The 21,819-nt window shown below is 34.0% G+C and overlaps 2 protein-coding genes across 2 annotated transcripts; one reads left to right on the plus strand and one right to left on the minus strand.

The window, feature by feature from the left end:
* Nucleotides 1-1,262: 1,262 nt before the first annotated feature.
* On the plus strand, nucleotides 1,263-21,788 carry LOC128681663 (uncharacterized). Its single transcript, XM_053765754.1, has 5 exons — nucleotides 1,263-1,287; nucleotides 9,112-9,405; nucleotides 11,862-12,008; nucleotides 13,515-13,628; nucleotides 14,236-21,788. The coding sequence occupies exons 2-5, from the start codon at nucleotides 9,114-9,116 to the stop codon at nucleotides 14,388-14,390; spliced, it is 708 nt and encodes a 235-aa protein (XP_053621729.1). The 5' UTR covers nucleotides 1,263-1,287; nucleotides 9,112-9,113; the 3' UTR covers nucleotides 14,391-21,788.
* LOC128681662 (uncharacterized) lies at nucleotides 3,033-6,181 on the minus strand. The gene is made up of 2 exons (XM_053765752.2): nucleotides 5,564-6,181; nucleotides 3,033-5,205 (listed from the first exon to the last, which is right to left on the minus strand). Exon 2 carries the CDS (start codon nucleotides 4,272-4,274, stop codon nucleotides 3,312-3,314), a length of 963 nt encoding a protein of 320 aa, XP_053621727.1. The 5' UTR covers nucleotides 4,275-5,205; nucleotides 5,564-6,181; the 3' UTR covers nucleotides 3,033-3,311.
* Nucleotides 21,789-21,819: the final 31 nt, after the last annotated feature.

A 21,819-nucleotide genomic window follows, 5' to 3' on the forward strand; every position in this document is an offset into this window, starting at 1 on the left:
CAAAAAATCTTATTTGCTTAGATTCCACGACCAGCGTTTGCATTCATATTCAATTTGTTCCCTTCATCGCCTTTTACGAAAAACGCACGTCAACATCATGTACTTGTTCGCAACGATATTTGCCTGTTACGGCGGTCACCCATCATCACGCTGTCCGCCATCAAAGTTGCTTACCCTGCTAATGGCTACATCTATAAATAACAATCGATATCAGGGTATGAGTGACAGTGACTGATAGCTTATCAGGTAAAAGCTTTGCTAAAAAGCTATAGGGCAGAGTACAGTGTATTGTAAAGTAAGAGATCTGGATATTTTAATACTCAAATAATTTATTTTCTCAACTAAACACCACAAGTAACTCTCACTCCTATGAGCGGTTTCCTAGTTTCTTTCTCAGCCGCAGATCGTCGGAGCCCATGGTAGACGTTACGCTAACACAAGTAACTTTCTATCTCTCTCTCTAATTCTCTATGATGACCTCGGTGGTGCAGTGGTAAGGTTCTAGCCACTGAACCGAGAGGTCCCGGGTTCGATCCCCGGTCGGGTCATGATGGAAAATGATCTTTTTCTGATTGGCCCGGGTCTTGGATGTTTATCTATATACGTATTTGTTATAAAATATAGTATCGTTGAGTTAGTATCCTATAACACAAATCTCGAACTTACTTTGGGGCAAGCTCAATCTGTGTGATTTGTCCTAATATATTTATTTATTTACTCTAATCTGAACGCGGTCCCGGCTCCTTCTTCAGCCGTTAAGCGTCGGAGCCAGAGTCTGCTTCCCTATTTTTTCGTTTCCACTTCGCACGGTCGTCAGCATCCCTAATTGTCAGACTATAAAATAACTTTATTATACAAATTCAGATTCATTAAATTACTTTTTAAGCTATAAATGAGTAACTATGAGTTTTTGATTTTTAATTCTGTACACTTAATAGTTGCTTAATTAATGCATAAATTCTATTTAATACTACCGAAGTAAAAATATTAGTTATGATAAAATCAAAAATTTCGTTTCTCACAGGAGCGTCGCCGCCCTTTCGAGGAGTCAAATTAAAATTTCAAAATTATTTATTCAATTTAATGATGATATATCCACCAAAGACAGACGTCTTTGGTTAATTATTAACAGATGTATGTCTGATTTTGGTAAAGTATTTTGTGCTGAATTTGTTTGCAAATCGACTGTGTATACCGCGCTACACTACATTTAAGTGAAATTATCGGTAGCAGCCGCTACAATGATAAAAATGTACATTCGCGTTGCCACAGCTCGGGAGATATTACGTAAGTGATTTTTATTTGTACCCATAAAACCACCCAGATTTTTATTTGTACCACCTTATTTGTACCCATAAAATTATTAAAATCTGTCTGCGCGCCGGGGCTTCGTTCCCGTGTGAATTTCGGGATAAAAAGTACCCTGTGTGTTATTCCAGGTCTATATTCTACCTGTGTACCAAATTTCATAACAATCGAAAGAGTATTTAACTAACATACATCCTCGAAAACTTTGCATTTTAATATTAGTAGGATTAATTATTTATATCGGTTGTTTGTTCTTCTTAATAGTCGTGGTCATTACGTGAAATGAAACGCACATAACAACTTTATTGTAATTATTACCTCGAAAATTACAAATTCATAAATATAAGAAAGCGGTGTTGGTGTAATGGTTAAGACGCCCGCCTGTGGATCGAAAGGTCCCAGGTTCGAATCCTACTCGTGCCACATTTGACTCATGTATAGTAGTTTTCATCGACCACCACTTGATTCCGGTGAAGGGAAACCTGCACACCGGTTGATTATTAACATGTGTGTGAAACGGAGAAGGCAATGGCAAACCACTCCATTACTAATGCCATGAAAGTTGTTTGTGTGTGTTTAATTCCACGTAATGACTACAGCCCTCAGCCATGAGGAATACGACTATGAAGAAGAAAGATAAAACTTGGCGAAACGGTAGATTGTGACTAGGAGATGTCCGCTAAGAAAAGTTTTTTGGAAATTCCACCAAATGAACATTATTTTTGAAAAAGTACACACGTGAAATAAATTAACCAAAATTCTTTATTCAATCTAAGATATTTCAATTCAGCCTAATACTTATTGACGTCAAAAATTTACTTACTATAAATCTACCAACTAACCATAATTTCTGATTCGCCGGTTACAATAACAAATTAGCTATATAATGTGCATATATATTACCTGTAGACTATATAACGTGAACTAAATATTACATGGCAATATCACATAGCAAGCCTCGGATCAATACCGGACACGTCTGTCTCATTCGCGCGCGTTTGTCGTCTCTTTCTGTGTGAAGACTTCGATGGGTGTGATTTATTACTGTTTCGTCTAAATTTACAAAGAATTGTATATAATAAATATGGGTCGTTCTTCTTTTTAACCTACAATTTGAAAAAAAAATTGCATAGTTTTGAAAAAAAATATATATTGCATACACGTCTTCATATACATATATTTTATTAGACGACTTTCTACTCTATCAGAAAAAGTTATTGGCCGCGAAGATTACAGATTTTTGTAGGATTTTCATGACTTTTAAGAAAGAATCGACTCAAAAAGTTACACTTCCGTCACGAAATCTTTTATTTTATTCTATTAACTGCTCTTCGTTAAATAACTTTTACTTTTGTAAAACATAAATTAACCAAAATGAACTTTTAAAAAAGCATATTAATATTATATATTTGTATTTATAAATATATTTTATTGATTTTCAAATACCACTCTGTCACATTTACTGCTGATATAAAGTAAGTTTTTGTTGTAAATAAAATTTTAGTATTATTTACAAATAAATACGTATTGCACAGATGGCAATTTCATAAAATATTGTAAATAAAAAAACTCCAATGTTGCACTAGTTGTAACTAAATATATATACGACCAAAACAATTTTCCTAACAGGAGACAACATTGTGACAGAGTAGTAACTTATGTGACGGAGTTGTTATTCTAGGGGATACCAAACTCTCTTTTGCAATAGTTTGCAATAAAATACATTTATTTTTATAGAATCATTTATTTTTATAAATCTTAATCAGTCTTCAACATTATCATATAATATAATAAGGTGAGATCAAACTTAAACAATTAATGAAATCACATTTGAGATGAGAGCTTCTTAGAGTCGTGAGAGCCTCTCAAAAGTAATTAGTAATTTGGTAAATTAAATGACTATCCACTCTAAACTAAATAAAAAATCCAGTCTAACTTGACAACAAATTTAAATTCGCAAAAAATAAAACATTCATCATAACAATAGCTTAATAATTAATCAGTCATTTTTCGAATACTGACAGTGGCTCTTCGAATTGGAAAAATTGTCTCTTCCCCTTTTTAATGATATTTGGAGCCGGTAAGACTTTAATCAAATCATCAAAAGGAACATCCGATATGTCATTCTCCACTAATTTAAACAGCCTTCCACTGTCATCAACTGATTTTAGGAACATTACCATGACTTCGCCTTCTTCATCGACAACACTTTTTGCTACTCCAGCGTAAGTGTACTGAATGTTCCGCGAGCTACGTACTTTAACCAATACATAAACTCCGTCTTTTATATTCATTGGATGAATATCTTCAGGCTGGAGCGTTTGATAAGAAGTACCACAGACGGCAGTTTGATCAGCTAGATCTTTTTTCGTTTTAAGCGTGGCTAAAGGTTGATCTTCATCGGATGATTCATCTGGGCCATATACAGTATCGAAAATACTTTTACGGGACATCCTAATTGTATTTGTAATATCTGCCAGCATCAAACCTTCCTTATAGTGAATTACAGCATCTTCTTTTTCATTAGATAAAAACTTGTCCACAGTATTTTGTTGTTCTTGGATTTCAGGCAGAGGTCGATAAGTTTTAGGAGCATGGCAAGAACAGAATTGATCACAAAAGCAGCTTAATACCCTATGATTTAAGATTCCACGATTTTCTGTGAACATTTGGTGGACCTGCATTGTTCCTTTTAGGGGCACAATGTTACTAGGAATCGTTGCTGCTACCTTTTCGATGTCTTCGCCTGTCACCATGAACAGTGTAATTTTGTTGGCATCTTTGAGCGCGGAAAAGAATTGGAACACATCTGCAATATCGTTTCCTCTAGCAACTATGGCATCAGCTTGCCGTTTGATTGTCCCTCCAATACCATCAGCAGCTCCTTTCCCATGCCCTGATTCAAAAAAGTTCCAGGATATTTTACGAAATCCGTATTCTTCGAAAAACCTATGTATCTCTTCCATCTACAGTAGGTGGCTTCACATAAAATGGCCTATGTTTAGTGAAGTAGCTGTAGTGGCATTTGAGGCCACTATTTTCTTTCAAGAACGTTTTATACAGGTTTTTCATGGAGTCCAATAAAAATCTTTTCTGTGCTTTCTTTTTTTTGTAAGTAACAGTTTCCTTCTTGCCAGCTGTAGCCCTCGTTACATCATCCCGCAAAAAGAACCGATGAATCTTTCGTACAAGATCAGTATGCTTTGGTAGAACGCTCTTGTATGTTAAAGGTCGGTCTACGCCTATTGCATCTCTTACTAATTCGATCTGCACTCGAGACTCTTTTACGATACGGGTTTGGAAAACCGATTGAATGAGGCGTTTTTCTCTTCGACTTTTGACAGTCTTGTATCGTTGTTTAATGGCATTAGATAGAACGTTGTACTTCTTTGTGTTCTGACTATTATTTTCCTCTTTTTTGCTGCTGTCTTTTTTTGATTTTCTCTGCAATCTTTTCTTATATTTTCGAATTTTTTTTCTGTAACTGTTTTATTTTTTCTTGAAACTTAACATTATCTCTGTATAACTTTGTTCTATCTCTTTTCATTTTTTTTCTTCCACTGGAACTGCGCATTGATACTTCAGAAAGAGTCGGTGTTGCACATGGAGTTACTCTTGGACATTCTGGTATTGGTGATGGAGCCGGTGTGTTCAAAAGTACCTCTTCAAGTATCTTTTTCTTCTCCCTTCTTTTTTTATTAGCTTCTTGCCATCTTCGCTTTTGAATTCGATGTTCTCGCTCGCTCGTATCAGCCACTAACTTTTTTCGAGCATGGTATCTTTCTAAATCTTTGCGCTTTACTTCAGCTACTTTCTCAGGGTCATTATTTCGTTTCGCGCGACAAATCCGTTGTCTTTCTGCTGCTGTTAATGGCTTTTGTTTCTTCATGATGTTATCTGGTAATAGAAAATAAGTAATTAGTATCTAAATGATAACAGAAGATTCCGTGGGAATAATTATTCTAATAACTACCAAAACGAATGAATCTTTTTTAGTATTTCTTGAATTAAGCATAAATATAACAAAAACAAAATTTATATTACCCCACCGTCACGTACTTACCACTCGGTCACAATAAATATGTGACAGAATTGTCGTGTGACGGAAGGGTAAATTTTTGTTAAAAAGTTGATAATATTTAAAAGTTAACATAGAATTTGATAATTTACATGTCGGGCATAAAATATTTTTTATTACGTAAGAGTAAACAACAAAAAGTAACAATGATCATTAGAATTTGAATCAATTACTTACGTAACGAAGCGGTAGCCGAATAAACACACGCGCGTCCTGACACTGCGTTTGGGCGACTGAGGCGCTGCCTTCTGTTTGCAGAGGGGAACACATACGGAGGAGGGGAAGGGGTAATAACCTTGGTTCGCATGCCACAAGGACGAGCGGCAACAGCGCGTATTTCGTTTGACAACCCACGTGACAGAATTTACCACGCAAAACATTAGGTAGAGGGAGACGAGTATTTGAAATTTTTTAATAATTTTATTGATAGTATTAAAAAATAACTATTACTGTTACACGATAGGTAATATATTAAAGAGGTATAGGATATTTTTACATTTTGTGTCATAATATATTTTTTTCGTAATATTATAGATAACACGCACGCTCATGTAGCGGGAGACATAATGATTTTGTATGAATACATCTCAGTCACGCGGATTCACAACTCTGTAACTTACTTTTTACGGTGAAATTATTTAATTAATATGTTATTTAAATATGTGCGATCATTATATGTATAGTACAGTGTATGTCAAAATATAATTTTAAAAGAATATTGATAATTTACTTGTTTTTTTTTTTACTGTCTGGCGAAGACGCCTTTTTGTAGGTTAAAAAGAAGAACGACCCATATACGTATTAAATCTAGATAAAATAGATATATCGTTATGATAATTCGTAGACTGTAATAATGCGGCTCGATCATTTTATATTTTTTTGGAAATTCCCTTTTAAAAATGTATTCATACATTTTTTAAATTATAAAAATGAATTCAACCGTCGTAAAAAACTCAAATTTTGTTAAATTCAGAAGTCACATCACCATAATATAAACGTGTCACAAATTTAACACAAAATCAATCAAGATCACAATAAAAGTGATATTTAATGACTGGCCTGGTTAAATGCACGAAACGCATCTTTACTGTGACATCGAAATAAGTTGCCATACGAACTTAAACATTCCATTGGCAGATCCTATACCTTTCAAAATTTCATCAAAATTGGACCAACAACGGTTCGAAAGTTATCGCGTTACAAACATACACACACACACATACATACATGCAAAAATTGTATTTTTGCCCCCAAGTAGAATGGTAGGTTAGTTTTGGTATACAAACTCATGTGGCCCTATAGGGATTAGAGTTCAAATGAAGAATAAAAGTGATTGGGTACAACGATTGATTCCAGTCATATTTAATCTTAAAACTTGGTTCGTGAACGACGAACGACTCGCTCCACACAGATGTTAAGGGGATGATTTTGTACACAAGGTTTTATTGTTGCCAGAGAAATATTATTGCAGACCAAAAAAAAAATCATGGCCTTGCAGTAAACCGTTGAGGAGTTCCCATTTGTGGAGCCGTTCCTGGGTGCAGCATCCGGTCATGCTTATCATAATGATGCATATCCTACTAATATATTATAAATGCCAAAGTTAGTAAGGATGTGTGTATATGTATGTTTGTTACTCTTTCACGCAAAATCTACTTGACGGATTGTTATGAAATTTGTTACACGGGTAGAATATAACCTGGAATAACACATAAGGTATCTACTTTTTATGCCGAAATTCTCACGGGAGCGAAGCCCCGGGGCGCAGCTAGTATGATATAAATCAGAATTAAATTTTTGCATTATAGCTAAACCAAAACGTATCTAAAAAAAAAAACTAAATATTTAAAAATCTTCACAACCAATTTTTTTTTCTTGTAACTACACCTTGAATATAAGTTCAGAGACAAGAACTTCAGAAGTCGGACGACACTTGGACAGTTTGAGATATCGACAGAACGAGACGTCTATTAGAGAGAGAGAGAGAGACGGTTTGACAAAGTGGATTTTTATGAAACTTTTACTTAAATTACTTAAATTGGGCAGTGGTTAAGGGAATAAAATTAAAGATATGTTGTAAGAATTCTCAAAAGATCACTTTTATTATTGGTTGCTAAGCACCAATGCCATAGTCTTTTTAAATTTATTTTTTAATAATCAATACTCCCACTTAAATTAAAAAGACCTACATTGACATTAATTAAATATTCCATAACCCTTTGTTAACTGAAAATAACTCAAACACTATTCATAATACTATCTCTAATAAAGTTAAACCAGCTAAGGGGTAACGCCTTGGTCAGAAAATCAGCAAGTTGATACGAACTTTCTACATACTCTATGTTAATTATTTTCAGTTCCACCTTTTCTCTAATAAAATTATAACGAACATCGATATGCTTGCTTCTTTTATGTAATACAGGGTTATGTATTAATTTAATTGCACTTTGGCTATCAATAAAAGGGTTAAGGGAATAAAATTAAAGATATGTTGTAAGAATTCTCAAAAGATCACTTTTATTATTGGTTGCTAAGCACCAATGCCATAGTCTTTTTAAATTTATTTTTTAATAATCAATACTTTTGAACTGCGTTTTGTCTAAGTACTTCTGTGCTTTGATAAAGATCTTTCTAAACTGCCGTTAATACTTAAAATTGATAAGTATTTGCCCAATTTATCGGTCTATCTAACAGGGAAAGTCTTACGCTTTCACGTCTAAACAGCTGGACCGATTTGAATGATATTTTGTATGAATATAGGTAGCTGTCGGTTAAATATAGGCTACTAATTGAGGGTGGGTGAAGATTTTAAGGTATTAATTTTTGCTGCGGGCGAACCGGCGTCAGCTAGAAGTCTAGAAGAAATATTTTTGTTTATAAAATATTGTTTTAGTTGTAATATTAAAAAGTCAACTAGGTAATATGTAGGTATTGTGTGTCTATAAGAAACGTATTAATTAAATTTATTGTATTTTTAAATTAGTTTTAAATAAATAAATAAATAATAAATATATCAGGATAAATCACACAGATTGAACCAGCCCCAAAGTAAGTTCGAGACTTGTGTTATGGGATACTAACTCAACGATACTATATTTTATAACAAATACATATATAGATAAACATCCAAGACACGGGCCAATCAGAAAAAGATCATTTTCCATCATGACCCGACCGGGGATCGAACCCGGGACCTCTCGGTTCAGTGGCAAGAACCTTACCACTGCGCCATCGAGATCGTCGAGTTTTAATTTGTAGCATTTTTATGTGATTAAAATTTAGTTTTACTTTAATCAAGCATTTCACGATTGCAATTTCATTGAAGTCAAATATTCGTGACGTAATATCCATGTCCCTTTTGGTCATGGATTTAATAAGTACTTCGTACCTACTAATTCCGTGCTTTTGGTAATAGAGTACGTATTGTCAATCTATCTAGCCCGTGAAAAAATAAATGTAATTGTAAACTCCAAAATTGGCCAAGCTATGAAAATTAAATTGGAAAAATTTGAATTGTCTCTATTTAAAAATCTTTCGAAAGTAAGAAAAAACAAGAAGATTTCATCAAAGAAGACATAGCAAATTAAACTCGGATCTCATGCTCTAAAGAGATATAAAACTGAAATAAAAACATTTTTCAAATTAATCCAAGAGCGTACTCCTTTGTTTTTCAGCCGCTGTTAGCGAGTTTTCATCATTTGTAATCACTGAAATACCCTTCACAGAAATGGCGGGGCGAAAAATACTTTTTTCTTTTGCCATAGGCGTGGCGCTACTGGGGGTTGCGTCATGCGAAACGGCCCAATCAGAGGACGATGTCCCAAACGATCAGCCAATAGGGACGGAGGATTTGAATATTGATAAACGACGGATAGAGACACCACAAGTCGTTTTGCAGTTAAAGTATGATGGCGGGGAACTGAATAGGATATATTTGGCGCAGTTTCGAAAAGGCTCGAAGCAATGGAGTCCCTCAGTTCCCGCGCGGACGAATTTGTGCGCGGACCTCTGCCACGCCGGTCTGTTTTCTTTTTTCTTTTTACTTTTTTTTTTTCGGTTGTGTTGTCGTTTTGTGTTTTGTAGTATTGCAGTGAGTTTTTGGATTTAAGGTAAGTCTTTTTGTGTACAAAAATTATTAATATTGACAATTCAGATTTGGTACTGGTCCTACGAGTCAGATTTAATATTTTATGTGTCATGGCATATGATACTTCTTAAATTTTATTATTATTTAAAAAATTATTATATTCTACTGAATATAATAATTTTTAGTTAGTTAAAAATAATTTTAGCTTACGACATAATTTAAATGGGTAAAAATATTGATGACTCTTTGTAATAAATATTCAATATTAAATATTTAATAAATATTTAATATATTTGTTACGCAGGTATCTCACAATAAATAGTAGAATTTGAACACATTCAAAACTGATTTCTGTATTTTCAAAAATATATAAGTATGAAAAAGTATAGTTAGCTGTTTTTTACGACATCACAGACAAAGTGAATCTATAAAAGCCAATTCATTCGTAAACTTATTCGTATAACGTTAATATTATTGTGGCTCACTTTAATAACCTTTTTTTAAATTATATAAAAAAAATTTAAATAAGTAGGTAGGTACATAAGTACTTAGGTAAACGAACGTTGGTCTGAGAATCTAATTTGGAATATGGTTTTTACAAAAAAAATATTTTTGATACAAGCTTTTATATATGTTGTCTTAGAGATCTTATTGCATTCAATGTGTGACAAAAAATATCATATGCCCGTGCCGTAAAACGTTGAGGAGTTGCCTCGCCTGGAGCCGTTCCTGGGTGCACCATCAGGTCATGCTTATCATAATAATGCATTATCATCCAAACCAAACGTGTGTATAAAATTTTACCTCAATCGGTTGAAGATATCTGCTTCAAAAATGAGTTGCAAGATTCCACCCAAACAAACAAACAAACAAACATACATACATACATTGCAAGTTAAATAAAAGCTCGTAAAATGAAGTTGGTCGCTATTAAATACATATTATAAATAGGCGTAGCCATTCTCGAAGTATTATAGGTACTAACCTATAATATTTCGAGAATGGCTACGGTCGACATATTTATTTTCAAATTTTATTGATTTTCCGACCGAGGAGGGTACGAATTATTTCCTATCACCCGACATTCGAATCAAATATCTAAACTATTGTTAACCTAGTCTAATTTTGAAACAACATTCTGTTTATTATTAGAATTATCCAGAAATGAATTTTGCTCAGCTATTAATGAAACAAATCTGCAATATAAAAGTAAATAAATAAAATAAAAAAATGTTTTTGCACAATGGTGCAAAACAACACAATATTCGGTTGTAAATATTCAAAAACAAAATCCCTGATTGTCACAATATGTGTGTGGATGAATGAACGAGTAATTTATCTGAACAACTCAACGCACACAAGCCTATTAGCACATAAGTAACAACAATAAAGAAAAAAAACTTAAAACGAATACTAAGCAGGTGTGCGCCGCAGCAATTCAAAAAGGTCGTAGCTCAGCGAATTTCTTTACCCACGACTGAGATGAGCAAAGTACTGGTTTTCTGCTATAACCTGGTAGTTAACCGACTTAGCAATTCCACGCGCCAGTATACATCAACAGTACAGCGTTGCGTACGTACAATTTTGTGTTAATCATATAATAAATATACATATTTGTGCATAGTGAAAATAATATGAATAAACAGAAAAATAATTACATATAACATCGTAAGAATATAGGAGAAACGATATATATAACAAATAATAATGATAATAATTGTGAATCTAAAAGCATATTATATGGCAAAATCCGTTATCGACCAACCGTGCGGTATTCCGGCCTTTTGCTTGGACAATAGTGTATTTGAAAAAGACAGATTCTTGATAGTTGGAGGGATATTGTTCCAGCACTTGGTTGCTAGATAACGGAAGCTGCCGGCGAATGCTGCTGTTCTATGGGAATAACCCGCTAATATTTCACATGTCTTTCATGGTAAGCGGATATCCTTAATTTGGAGAATAGATATGCTGGATTTTAGATGTGTGTTATGTCGAATCCGTCAAAGTTCGGCGAGCTGTATAGCGATAATCTTTTTATTGCTAACACTCTTGTCAAATTTTCTTTCGAGAGTCACCTAATGGCATCTGACAATAGTTTTACGACCCAATGATATCTTGTGGCAAGTCGCATACACACTAGTAAACTTAAACTGTCAACCAATGTGCAGATTTCACGATGTCTTCCTTTCCTTCACCGGAAGCAAGTGTCTGTCTATAAAATCTACCATCAACGAGTCAAATTGATATACAAAAACTCGTGCGGCACCAGTACGATTCGAACCTGGCACCTTTCGATCACAGGCGGACGGTCTCAACCACTGAACCGCTTCAAATCTCACATTATATTGTCACTTCCTAGAGAACTAGCAACAATGACATCTACCGCAGGTCTAGGAGGCGAAGCATGCGGCTCCACCTGTCAAGACCTGGTTCCAGTGGGCCTCGAGAGTGTTCTGTCATCGGCCAATGAGACTAACGCTGTGTACGGCGAGCCCAGATACGGAGTGTGCCCAACGCTATGCCATAACAAATTGGGTAAGTTCATGTTTAGAACAACGTAAAATTAGTCTTCTACCAAGACGATACACAAAAATGGTTGCCTGTAAAGTCGGTTTTACGGGCGAAGATTTTACGTGACAACGTCTTTTTACGCGCGCGGCAGACCGATCATAGTTGAGTGGGAGAGAGACGCAAGGCATTCGGCGGGCCTCTCTCTCATTCGGTGACTCATCGTAACGTTACCGGGCGTTACACTATTTCATAAGTGACTCCCAGCCGCAACCTAATTTAAGACGTTGTCACGTCAATAATTAAAAAATTAACGATACTTGTCTATGCTAACTAAAGTTGCCGCCATTTGCGGTCTCTTCTCCGCCAACTCTGCCGGGTGTGCACGTTGTGAATATTCAATATTGTGAGTGATACAAATTATACTTAGTTGACTGAAATCGATTCACTTTACTTCACTATAGCAGCCTACCAGCCCCTAACCTACAGTCCACTTGGGAATAAATCAGAAAAGTAGACTTGTGTGTCACAGTTCATTTTACGCTTTTTCTGTGATTGTGTGAATCGAAATCAAAGTTTAAACGGAAAATGAATTATCATAGATAATTAAAATTACTGTTTTAATTATCATTATACATTTTTACGTTTTACTGCAACCCAGCCCTTGGCAGTAAACATTTGAAAAAGAAAAGTTGCCTATTTTAACCTGTGTTAAGTCAGTACTCCCAAAAATTTTTAAGTATATCGGTAAGACTGCCAGTGCTGGAGTCTTACCTATAGCTTCATGATCGCTCCTACCTACTAATGAAACATTATTAAATTCGTGGTTTTGACCTTATATTTTTTTGTTTCGTTTTGTCCATGTGGAAAGACGAAAGGATCTAAGCCAATACAGCCGTTTGACCATAGATTACTATTGTATGATTTGATGAACAACATATGAATGTATGAAGATATATGTGACTGCGCTTTAGTTGAAGAAGGTGATATTGATCATCTTCTGTTCAGATGTTCAAAATATGACTCAAAGCCTCTTTACCAGTTCCTTATAGAACTCCGTGCTCCTCTTCCTTGTGATTCCTTTACTATCCGTTCCTTTACAGATAATATATTAAAGCTCTTGCTTCTTTCCTTTCTTACCATAATAATTATGTTTAAAACTATTTATTTACCCTTGCATTACATATGATAATATATGTATTTATTGCCCCCATTCTTCAACACCGCCTAAGTCCTATCCTATCGTCCAATAACAATGTAACTCGACACTGGCAAAAATAAGCTCTATTGAAGAAGTTTGATTGCCACAAAGAAGAAAAGAAAAAAAAAACATATGAATGTATGTAATTCCAACATATGTCTCGCACGTCAATGTCAAAAGTTTGAGTAGGTACGTCAACTCACATCAATGTCAAACTTTAAGTATTGAACATGGATTTAGCAAGTACTTCCATGGTACCTATAGAAATCAACGGCCTGCCTAATTTATGGAATTAGTAGGTACTCCATTTTGTTATCATTGTGTTTGTGCAGGCGACCCCCTATGCAATTGCGAAGCACTGTTGGAACACAACGAACTCACAGACACCATCAACTGGAGCGCCATCTGTAGCGCGTTCTGCGTGTCCGATTTGTACGTGCTTGGTGGTAAGTTACCTTTTAGTCTTTTGTAGACTTAAGTTTTTGTAACTAAGAACACGGCAGGACCATGCTCTTAGCTTAGTTAAGAGCGTGGGTTCGATTCCCGCTCGAACCCTGAATTAGTTCACTAATTGACCGAGCGAGCGAAGTGAGCGAGGTCTACCATTCTACTTGTGGCAAAAATATTTTTTTTGTATGTATGTATGTATGTATGTTTGTTTGTTTGTTTGTAACGCGATAACTTTCTAACTGTTGGTCTGTCTTTGATGAATTTGAAAAGGTATGTAGGATCTGTCAAAAGAATTTTCTAGTTCGTGGGGTATCCAAATCGGTTAAGTCGTTTTTGAAATATTTTCAATTTTGTAAAAACTCTTTAAAAAATTATTGTGTTCGCGAGGTCTGAGTTCGCGGCGAACAACTACTATAATACATATTATCTATTCCTGTGCAGATTGTAAAATCAAATCAAGGGAAACTGGAGATTCTTCTCATAGGCGATAGGCTAGCACTCTGTCACTATTTAATCTCAATTCCAACAATAAACCTAAACTCTTAACTCTGTCTACCCCGTAAGGGATAAACACGTGATACTGATCTGTGTGTATTTTCTCAGGATGTCCAGTCTGTGACCAATCAGGTCCGATGCCTCGACAAGCGGTATCCCGCACGCTGGACACAGCAGAAGGCTGGGCCGCGTGGTGCAACGTCCAGTGTAGGCAGGGACAAGGCGGCGCCGCCTGCAACTGCGATCGGGCGCCGTTTCAGTAACGCTAAATGACTGGAGTCCGTAACAGTGATTTTTTTCGCCGCCTTTAGATGTTCGTAACACGAAAGAAGTCCCGCAGGCGTGGCGCTACTGTCGCTGGAAACAACAACGCGGCCCCTTTTATTGATAGTGCCTCATATTGCCACCGGACTTCTTCCGTGGCACGGTTTCTACAGTCCATGATTTTTTTTCCGCTACCCCAAACAGCTAGAGTCCACAGCCGTAATTTTTCCGCTGTCCTAAACGTTTATGATTCTGTTGAAGAAGTTTGATTGCCACAAAAAAGAAAAAAAAGAAACGCTTAGGTATAATTCGAACAGGTGAGCTTGTTTCTCCCGCCATTTTGCAAACTGTCAAAATTGTTTGCTTTACTTTAGTTTGACAGGACTTTCTAAGACGTTCACACTTAACGCTAAGTCCTGAGTATTAATATTTAATTTACATTATAATATTCCCCATATTTAACCCCTCATTATTTTAGGTAATTACATACTGGCCGATTTAAAAGACACATTAGTATTTAACATTTGTTTTAATACTTAGTTATCGATTTATCTATTTCATCTTTGATAGGCTTTAGTGAGCCATTATATTGTATATTCATTCGTACCTTCTGAAATACTGTTGCATTTATAAATAAAAATATAGGTAAATACCTACTTGAAGGAGATTACTTTTTAAGTTTATTTAAAACTAGATAATGCCCGGGGCTTCGCTCCCGTGGGAATTTTGAGATAAAATATAGCCTATAGCAATCTTAGATAATGTACCTTTCAAATAGTGAAAGAATTTTTGAAATCGGTTCGGTAGTTTCAAAGATTACCCGCCTCAAACATACAAACTCACAAACGCTTACCTCTTTATAATAATAGTATAGATGTATTTACTTACTTTTTGTTTTAAACAATTTATTTTTGTTTATAACTATTTATCGATTCAATCTTACACAATAAAACATGCGTTTATATTGGTATTGACGTTATAAATATATTTTTCATTTATTGTCTATGGTAAGCTTTAATTCATTTTCAAAATATGAATAGTAGGCGTTTGAGTTTGAATGATAAAATAATATTTATAATTCCATTGGAATTAAAATGTCATAAGTTTAGGTAATATACATGGCTTAAAATATTTTGTATTATTAAGGTAAAAATATTACTTATTCATAATCATATTATTATAACTTGTAACTTAAAAGAAAGCTGAGTGAACGACAATATAATCTTTATATGTAATTATAAAAAAACAGTGTTAAACTGTATTTTAAATGTAACATAGGCATTTATTTTTATTTATTAAAATTATTTTGATTTATTTTTCTTTTCATTTCTTTTCCGATGATTTTTCACCTACCAGTCAATTACAAAATTCGTTTGACTCCCTAAATTTTTCAATTTTACGAATTCGTCATAGTGGAAAATAGGTGTTTTGTAGTTTCGATGTTTTTCGTCAATTTCTGTAGTTGGTACCAAGTAACGTAATGTCGCTATGTACAAAGCTAAATAAGTGTATAAACAAAATAGATTTCACTTGTAAGACCTAAGGTATAATGTCATGTCACGATAATAACCATAGACAAAACGCGAACAAATTATTATCTACACAATCCATAGATTTTTGCAAGAGTTTTTTTCAACATCACCTACTAACACACTATTCACATTACCTAAATAAACAGGCACATTAAAAATACCTTTCAAAGCAAATCCGAAGCACATTATTTAGTTCGACACACAATATCACAACGTTTCAGTCAGTCACATTTTAAAATACATTAATTCTCGGCGTCTTATTAAATACGCAGAGTTAAGAAACAAATAGACTTCTACAAAAAAGCATTTTTTTAATATAATTACTTATTCATTTAGTAGAAAAAGTAGTAGAAAAAAATACCGGCGATACCAATACTTATCAAAAAATCTGTTTTTTTTTTTCATTTTGTATAATTTTACACTCAGTGGATTTTCCCAATAAAATCGGATTTATAATTACCTATTTTTATATGTATTATAATAAGGTATAGTTATTTACTGAATATATCCCAAGTATCATTTCAATTTATCATCGTAGGTACTATAATAGATCTTAATAATTTTAATGTAAGTAGCATATAAAGCATAATATAATATTAGGTTAGAACATTGATCAAACAAAATATTAAAAAAATATCGTTTACCTAAGTGTAAGGTAGATTTACATTGATATAAGTAAAATATATAAGAGAAAATTATATTTTTGATGAGGTTTGCTTGTATGTGTGCGTGTGTGAAAGGAAAATAGTAAAAGAATATAACATACCAATATAACCTAAACTTACCTATATTGGTATAAAAAATGACAAGTTTTCTTTATTCTTAATACTACATATCTGTACCCTTACTGCGTGGCTCATGTACTGCGCATATTACAAATGTTACTCATGTTATGAGTAACGTTTAGATTAGATTTAACTTTTTATTTTATCGAACAATAACAAGCAAAATCATCGACCAATTGATACTAGAAAGCTAATGGATATATATTCATAACAGTAGGTATATTCATAACGTATTGACATCTCTATCAAAGCATAAGCTCTACATTGTCTAATTGTAACAATTGTATAGCTCTCATCAGCGAAGTTTGCTGTTAATTAAACGCGTATCTACAACACTTTGACGGTCTTTGTGTGAGTTCTCATTATGGTGGTGTTAATTTCTCAATTCGAACGAATATTGACCGTAGGAAGTGACGTGAGTTGCCTGTATCATCCGTTAGTTGATAGACTGAAAGTTATTATGATTATTAACGAATATTAATTTCTATAAAGTAGCGTGTACGCCAGTCCATCATTGATTTTGACGTGTAAAATGATAACCTCGGCGGCGCAATGGTAAAGTGCTCGCCTCTGAACCGAGAGGTCCCGGGTTCGAACCCCGGTCGGGTCATGATGGAAAATGATCTTTTTCTGATTGGCCCGAGTCTTGTTTACCTATATATGTATATGTTATAAAATTTAATGAAATATATATATATAATTTATATTTATATATTTATGTGTATGAGCAAAGAGTTAATTTTGTCTGAAACCCTACAATGTGTATTGTTTTTTAAAACATGTATGAGTGGGACGTATGCTTGTTGTAAGTAGTGTAGTAATGAGCGTACAGGTAGAAAATATTAAGGAGCTAGCCATTACATTACACATATTGTTACTTACCGCTAAAGGGGCAACCTATTTTCTTCATACAATCAAAACGTGCTAGATAATGCAGGACAATCGGAGCTATATATAGGAGAAAAACTGGAACTCCCAAGTAGTAATTTTTGTCCCTTTCATCCTCTCCTTTTTGTGCGCTCAAAGGTAAATAACTAAATGGCGACTTACCAGTACCTAGCTCACAATACATAAGAAAGAAATAGAAATAAATTTATTCATAACATACCTATACATCACAGAAAATGAATAAAATGTTAATATTACAAAGGTACATTAAATATTATGCTACAAAAGTGTAACACTCAGCTTGTGCCGTGACGAAGAGCCATGACGCAGATTTTCAGTGATACCAAACAAGATGGCGCTACCAGAAAAGAGTTTGCAAGATAAATCCGCGAAACATAGTTACATAAGTACAATTATATTATCAATGTCAATATGGATGAACATTATTAATCACTGCGAGGAAAATACAACAAAAATTACTATAACAACTTTAAATTATGAAACGAACAAAAATAATAATAATCTACTTGGATATTATCACAGTACAGCACGGCTATGTAACTGATTGAGCATTTGATAAAGAGAGGTCGGGATACCAATGAAAAAGATAACAATATATAGCGACTGATTCAAGTATTACTCTCTGGTTTCTTGGTCGCTCCGACGTTGCATACTAACACCACCGCTGTCGGCTGTGGAGTCATTGTCAAGGCCGGTGAACAACTGCATGGATTATTAAACTGCGGTATTACAATAATGTTATATAAGTACTTATTATTTTCTACCTGTGTGATTCCAACCAAGAATAATCACGACAAACAATATCACGAAGGTCTTCCAATAGATAGGATGTTGTAAATATACTTAATTTAGGAATTGTTATTATTATAATGTATTAGTTTTAATTAACTTCGTTGTAAGTAATCATACCTAGAGTGAACAAACAAGAAAATTACTATGTAATACTCAAACAAAACTCGTCTTTTTTATATCGGGCAATGAAATTAGGAAGTTGTTATAAACATGGACGTAATAATAATGGCTACCTATTACGTACACGAGTAACTCTCATAAAGTAAAAAGTAGGTATGTTAATTTTGTCTAGTTCTGTCAATGTCAAATATTGTATTGACATAACGAAACATATTTTGGCAAGTAGCTACCTACGCAAATAAGACGGTAGGTAGGTATAAAATCGCTACAACTATGCTGGTTCATAAATTGCAAAAATAAAAAGAAAATTTGACTCAAAATTCTATAAAAAAATCCCGCAAGCACAATTCCTTTGCTGAACGTGAAAATAAATAAAGTTTTTAATCGATAGTGGTTATAATTAAAAATGTAAAATAAAAAAAAATGCGCGCTTTATGTACTTTAAGTAACGTAATGTAACGCACAATATCTTTAACTGATACAAAACGTATATGTAGTAGGTAACTACGTCGTTTAATTTTGCAGAAAGTTTTCATTTAGAAATAGAAATAAATTTTATTCATAACATACTAATATACACCACAGGAAATTAACAAAAAAAAATGGTTGCCTGTAAAGTCGGTTTTACGGGCGAAGATTTTACGTGACAACGTCTTTTTACGCGCGCGGCAGACCGATCATAGTTGAGTGGGAGAGAGACGCAAGGCATTCGGCGGGCCTCTCTCTCGTTCGGTGACTCATCGTAACGTTACCGGGCGTTACACTTTTTCATAAGTGACTCCCAGCCGCAACCTAATTTAAGACGTTGTCACGTCAAAAGTTAACATTACAAATACCTTTGTAATTTTGCATTAAATATGTTACAAACGGGCACTTCTAATATATTATTAAAAAAACATTTAAGTTTCAAAGTAGATCGTTTCATAGTGGCATTGTTCCTAAACCGTCTGACTAGTTCCGAAACAGTGTCAGCACAGAAGGGCGCGCGCGCGGTGTCAGTAACTATTTGAACAACAAATGTCGACTGTTAGATGATCGATCATATTTGGGATCCCTTTAATTGGCATAATGTGTTTTGTCCTAAAATGGATTGGCATAATGAAATTGGCATAATTTATTTAGCATAATATTAATTAGACCGAATTTGGTTTTAGCATAATATGTGTAGGTTTAGGTGCGGCGGGGGTGGCCCTTGGGCCACCCGTAAGCCGCTTTATAATGACCTTACATGAATATGATTATTGCATTTATGCTAAAAATTGTATGCTAAAAACTATTGTGCTTATTAGTATTATGCGAAATTATAATTAGTAGTAATTACAATATGCTAACTTATTTTATGCTTAAAATGTTTATGCTTCTTGACAGTGAACCATCATATTTACATAATTGTATGGAAGATTGGATTTGGGAAAACGAAAAAATAAATCCTATTAAGGTTGTCATCTATCGTCTTATATGATTAACAAATTTTACTCGTTTTGATATTTTAAAGATATTCATTATCATTGAGCATTAAAAGTCAGTGTTTATGTAAAATATTGTTATTTAAGCTGTAGGTATAGTAATATGTAGATTCATATCTGATGTATATATTGTTGACATATACATAACTAACATACAACTTTGAAATTAGATGATACATTGCGTTTATCGTATCCATATCACCTAGTTATTTCTAGATAAAATAAGACTTAAAGTAACACGTATGTTAGGCTATAAATATTATATTAGAATAATACATAAATAAAATATGTAGAAAACTTTATGGCATTTAAAAAGTAAATAAATAAATAACAATATATATAAGGTTATTTGAGTTCTAGATACTGTGACGCGAGCGGTAGTTTGAGTATTTTTATTTATCGCAAGGAATAAGCAGCAACACACTGCTGAGGGTGTTGTCGGAAAGGGTGGATAGCCCGCTTCTGAAGTGCTGGTCATCCTTACATGTCCAAAACAACAACCTGCATTTTAATTCTTACTAACATAGTCGTTTAAGTCTCTCACTAATATAATATGGACTTGTATATTGTGCATAGTCTGAAATAAATATTTTCATTCATTCATTCATTCATTCATTCATTCATTCATTCATTCAATGTACGTTGAATCCGCCAAGATTACACAGTGCGATTCTAGTTTTATTAGCAAATTGGTAGCAACTTATTATTGTTAATATATCTGGTTCTGGTCCACCTTACGCTCCATCACGCAAATAATTGACGTCGGTAGGAAGTCTGCGAAACTGAAGTGGGATTGGGCGGGTCATGTGAGCCGCATGGCCAGAAGAGTGACTACCTGGGTCCCGACCGATGGGAAAAGATCGCAAGGCAAGCCGAAGGTGCGATGGTCCGACGAACTGTCGGCCTTCGATAAGGATTGGCAACCACTGGCGAGGAATAGAAGTGGTTGGAAACAAAGAGGGGAGGCTTTTGCCCAGCAGTGGGACCTGAGAGATACATAAAAAAAATCTCTGGTTCTAAAGAATCGTATCGTGATGGAACTTATACCATATTTTAAATTAAACTATCCCTTATACATCTGTGAAACCGCATCAAACCCCATTCAGTAGTTCTTGCGTGATGCGCGCACAAACATACAAACAAAAATAATAAAAAAATTGTTTTGGCTTCTATTAGTCCCATAGACCCACCATAATTAATTATCTTTCGTATCTCCCATTACTGTCTCCTACGTAGTTTTATTATTTGTATAGAATATATATGTATAAATGAAACTCTCAGAACTTCAGCTATAGCAAAATTTTCTTATGTTGTACATGACATTTACGAATACCATACAGTAGCAATAGTTTATCAATTAGCCTTAGTAATTAGCTTTATATCTTTTATTCTCTTCAAAATATAAATAAATTCAAATTTATTCATACTAAAGATCTTCAACTTCTTGGCCCGACTACATCTGTTATAGTGTGCATAGTATAGTATAAAAATAATATGAATTTTAGAAAGACGTTTGCGGGAAAGGTTTATCTACTAACACTCTTAAATAGGTACTAATAAAAAAGTAAAAACCTATTTTAAGTTAAAATATATTTTGTCCCCGTCTTACTTCACAATATTTGTCATGGACAAAACATATTTTAACTAAAGTAGATTTAATTTTTTTTTAATGAATAAACAAGCACAGACATTCAATTTAATCTCCTTCTAATTATATTGAATGTCTGTGTGAATACGGTTAATGATTACAAAAGAATATGTATACTTGTTGTACCTACGTGTTTCAGCAATGTTTGTGTAAAAAATAATAATTTTAGACGCTTA

Source organism: Plodia interpunctella, chromosome 27, assembly GCF_027563975.2.
Source record: "Plodia interpunctella isolate USDA-ARS_2022_Savannah chromosome 27, ilPloInte3.2, whole genome shotgun sequence".
NCBI lineage: Eukaryota > Metazoa > Arthropoda > Insecta > Lepidoptera > Pyralidae > Plodia > Plodia interpunctella.

Coding starts and splice junctions, on each gene's coding strand:
- LOC128681662 (XM_053765752.2), bottom strand. CDS start 4,274: ATGGAAGAGATACATAGGTTTTTCGAAGAATACGGATTTCGTAAAATA.
- LOC128681663 (XM_053765754.1), top strand. CDS start 9,114: ATGGCGGGGCGAAAAATACTTTTTTCTTTTGCCATAGGCGTGGCGCTA. Junction 9,406..11,861: donor CGCGGACCTCTGCCACGCCG/GTCTGTTTTCTT, acceptor CATCTACCGCAG/GTCTAGGAGGCGAAGCATGC. Junction 12,009..13,514: donor GCTATGCCATAACAAATTGG/GTAAGTTCATGT, acceptor GTGTTTGTGCAG/GCGACCCCCTATGCAATTGC.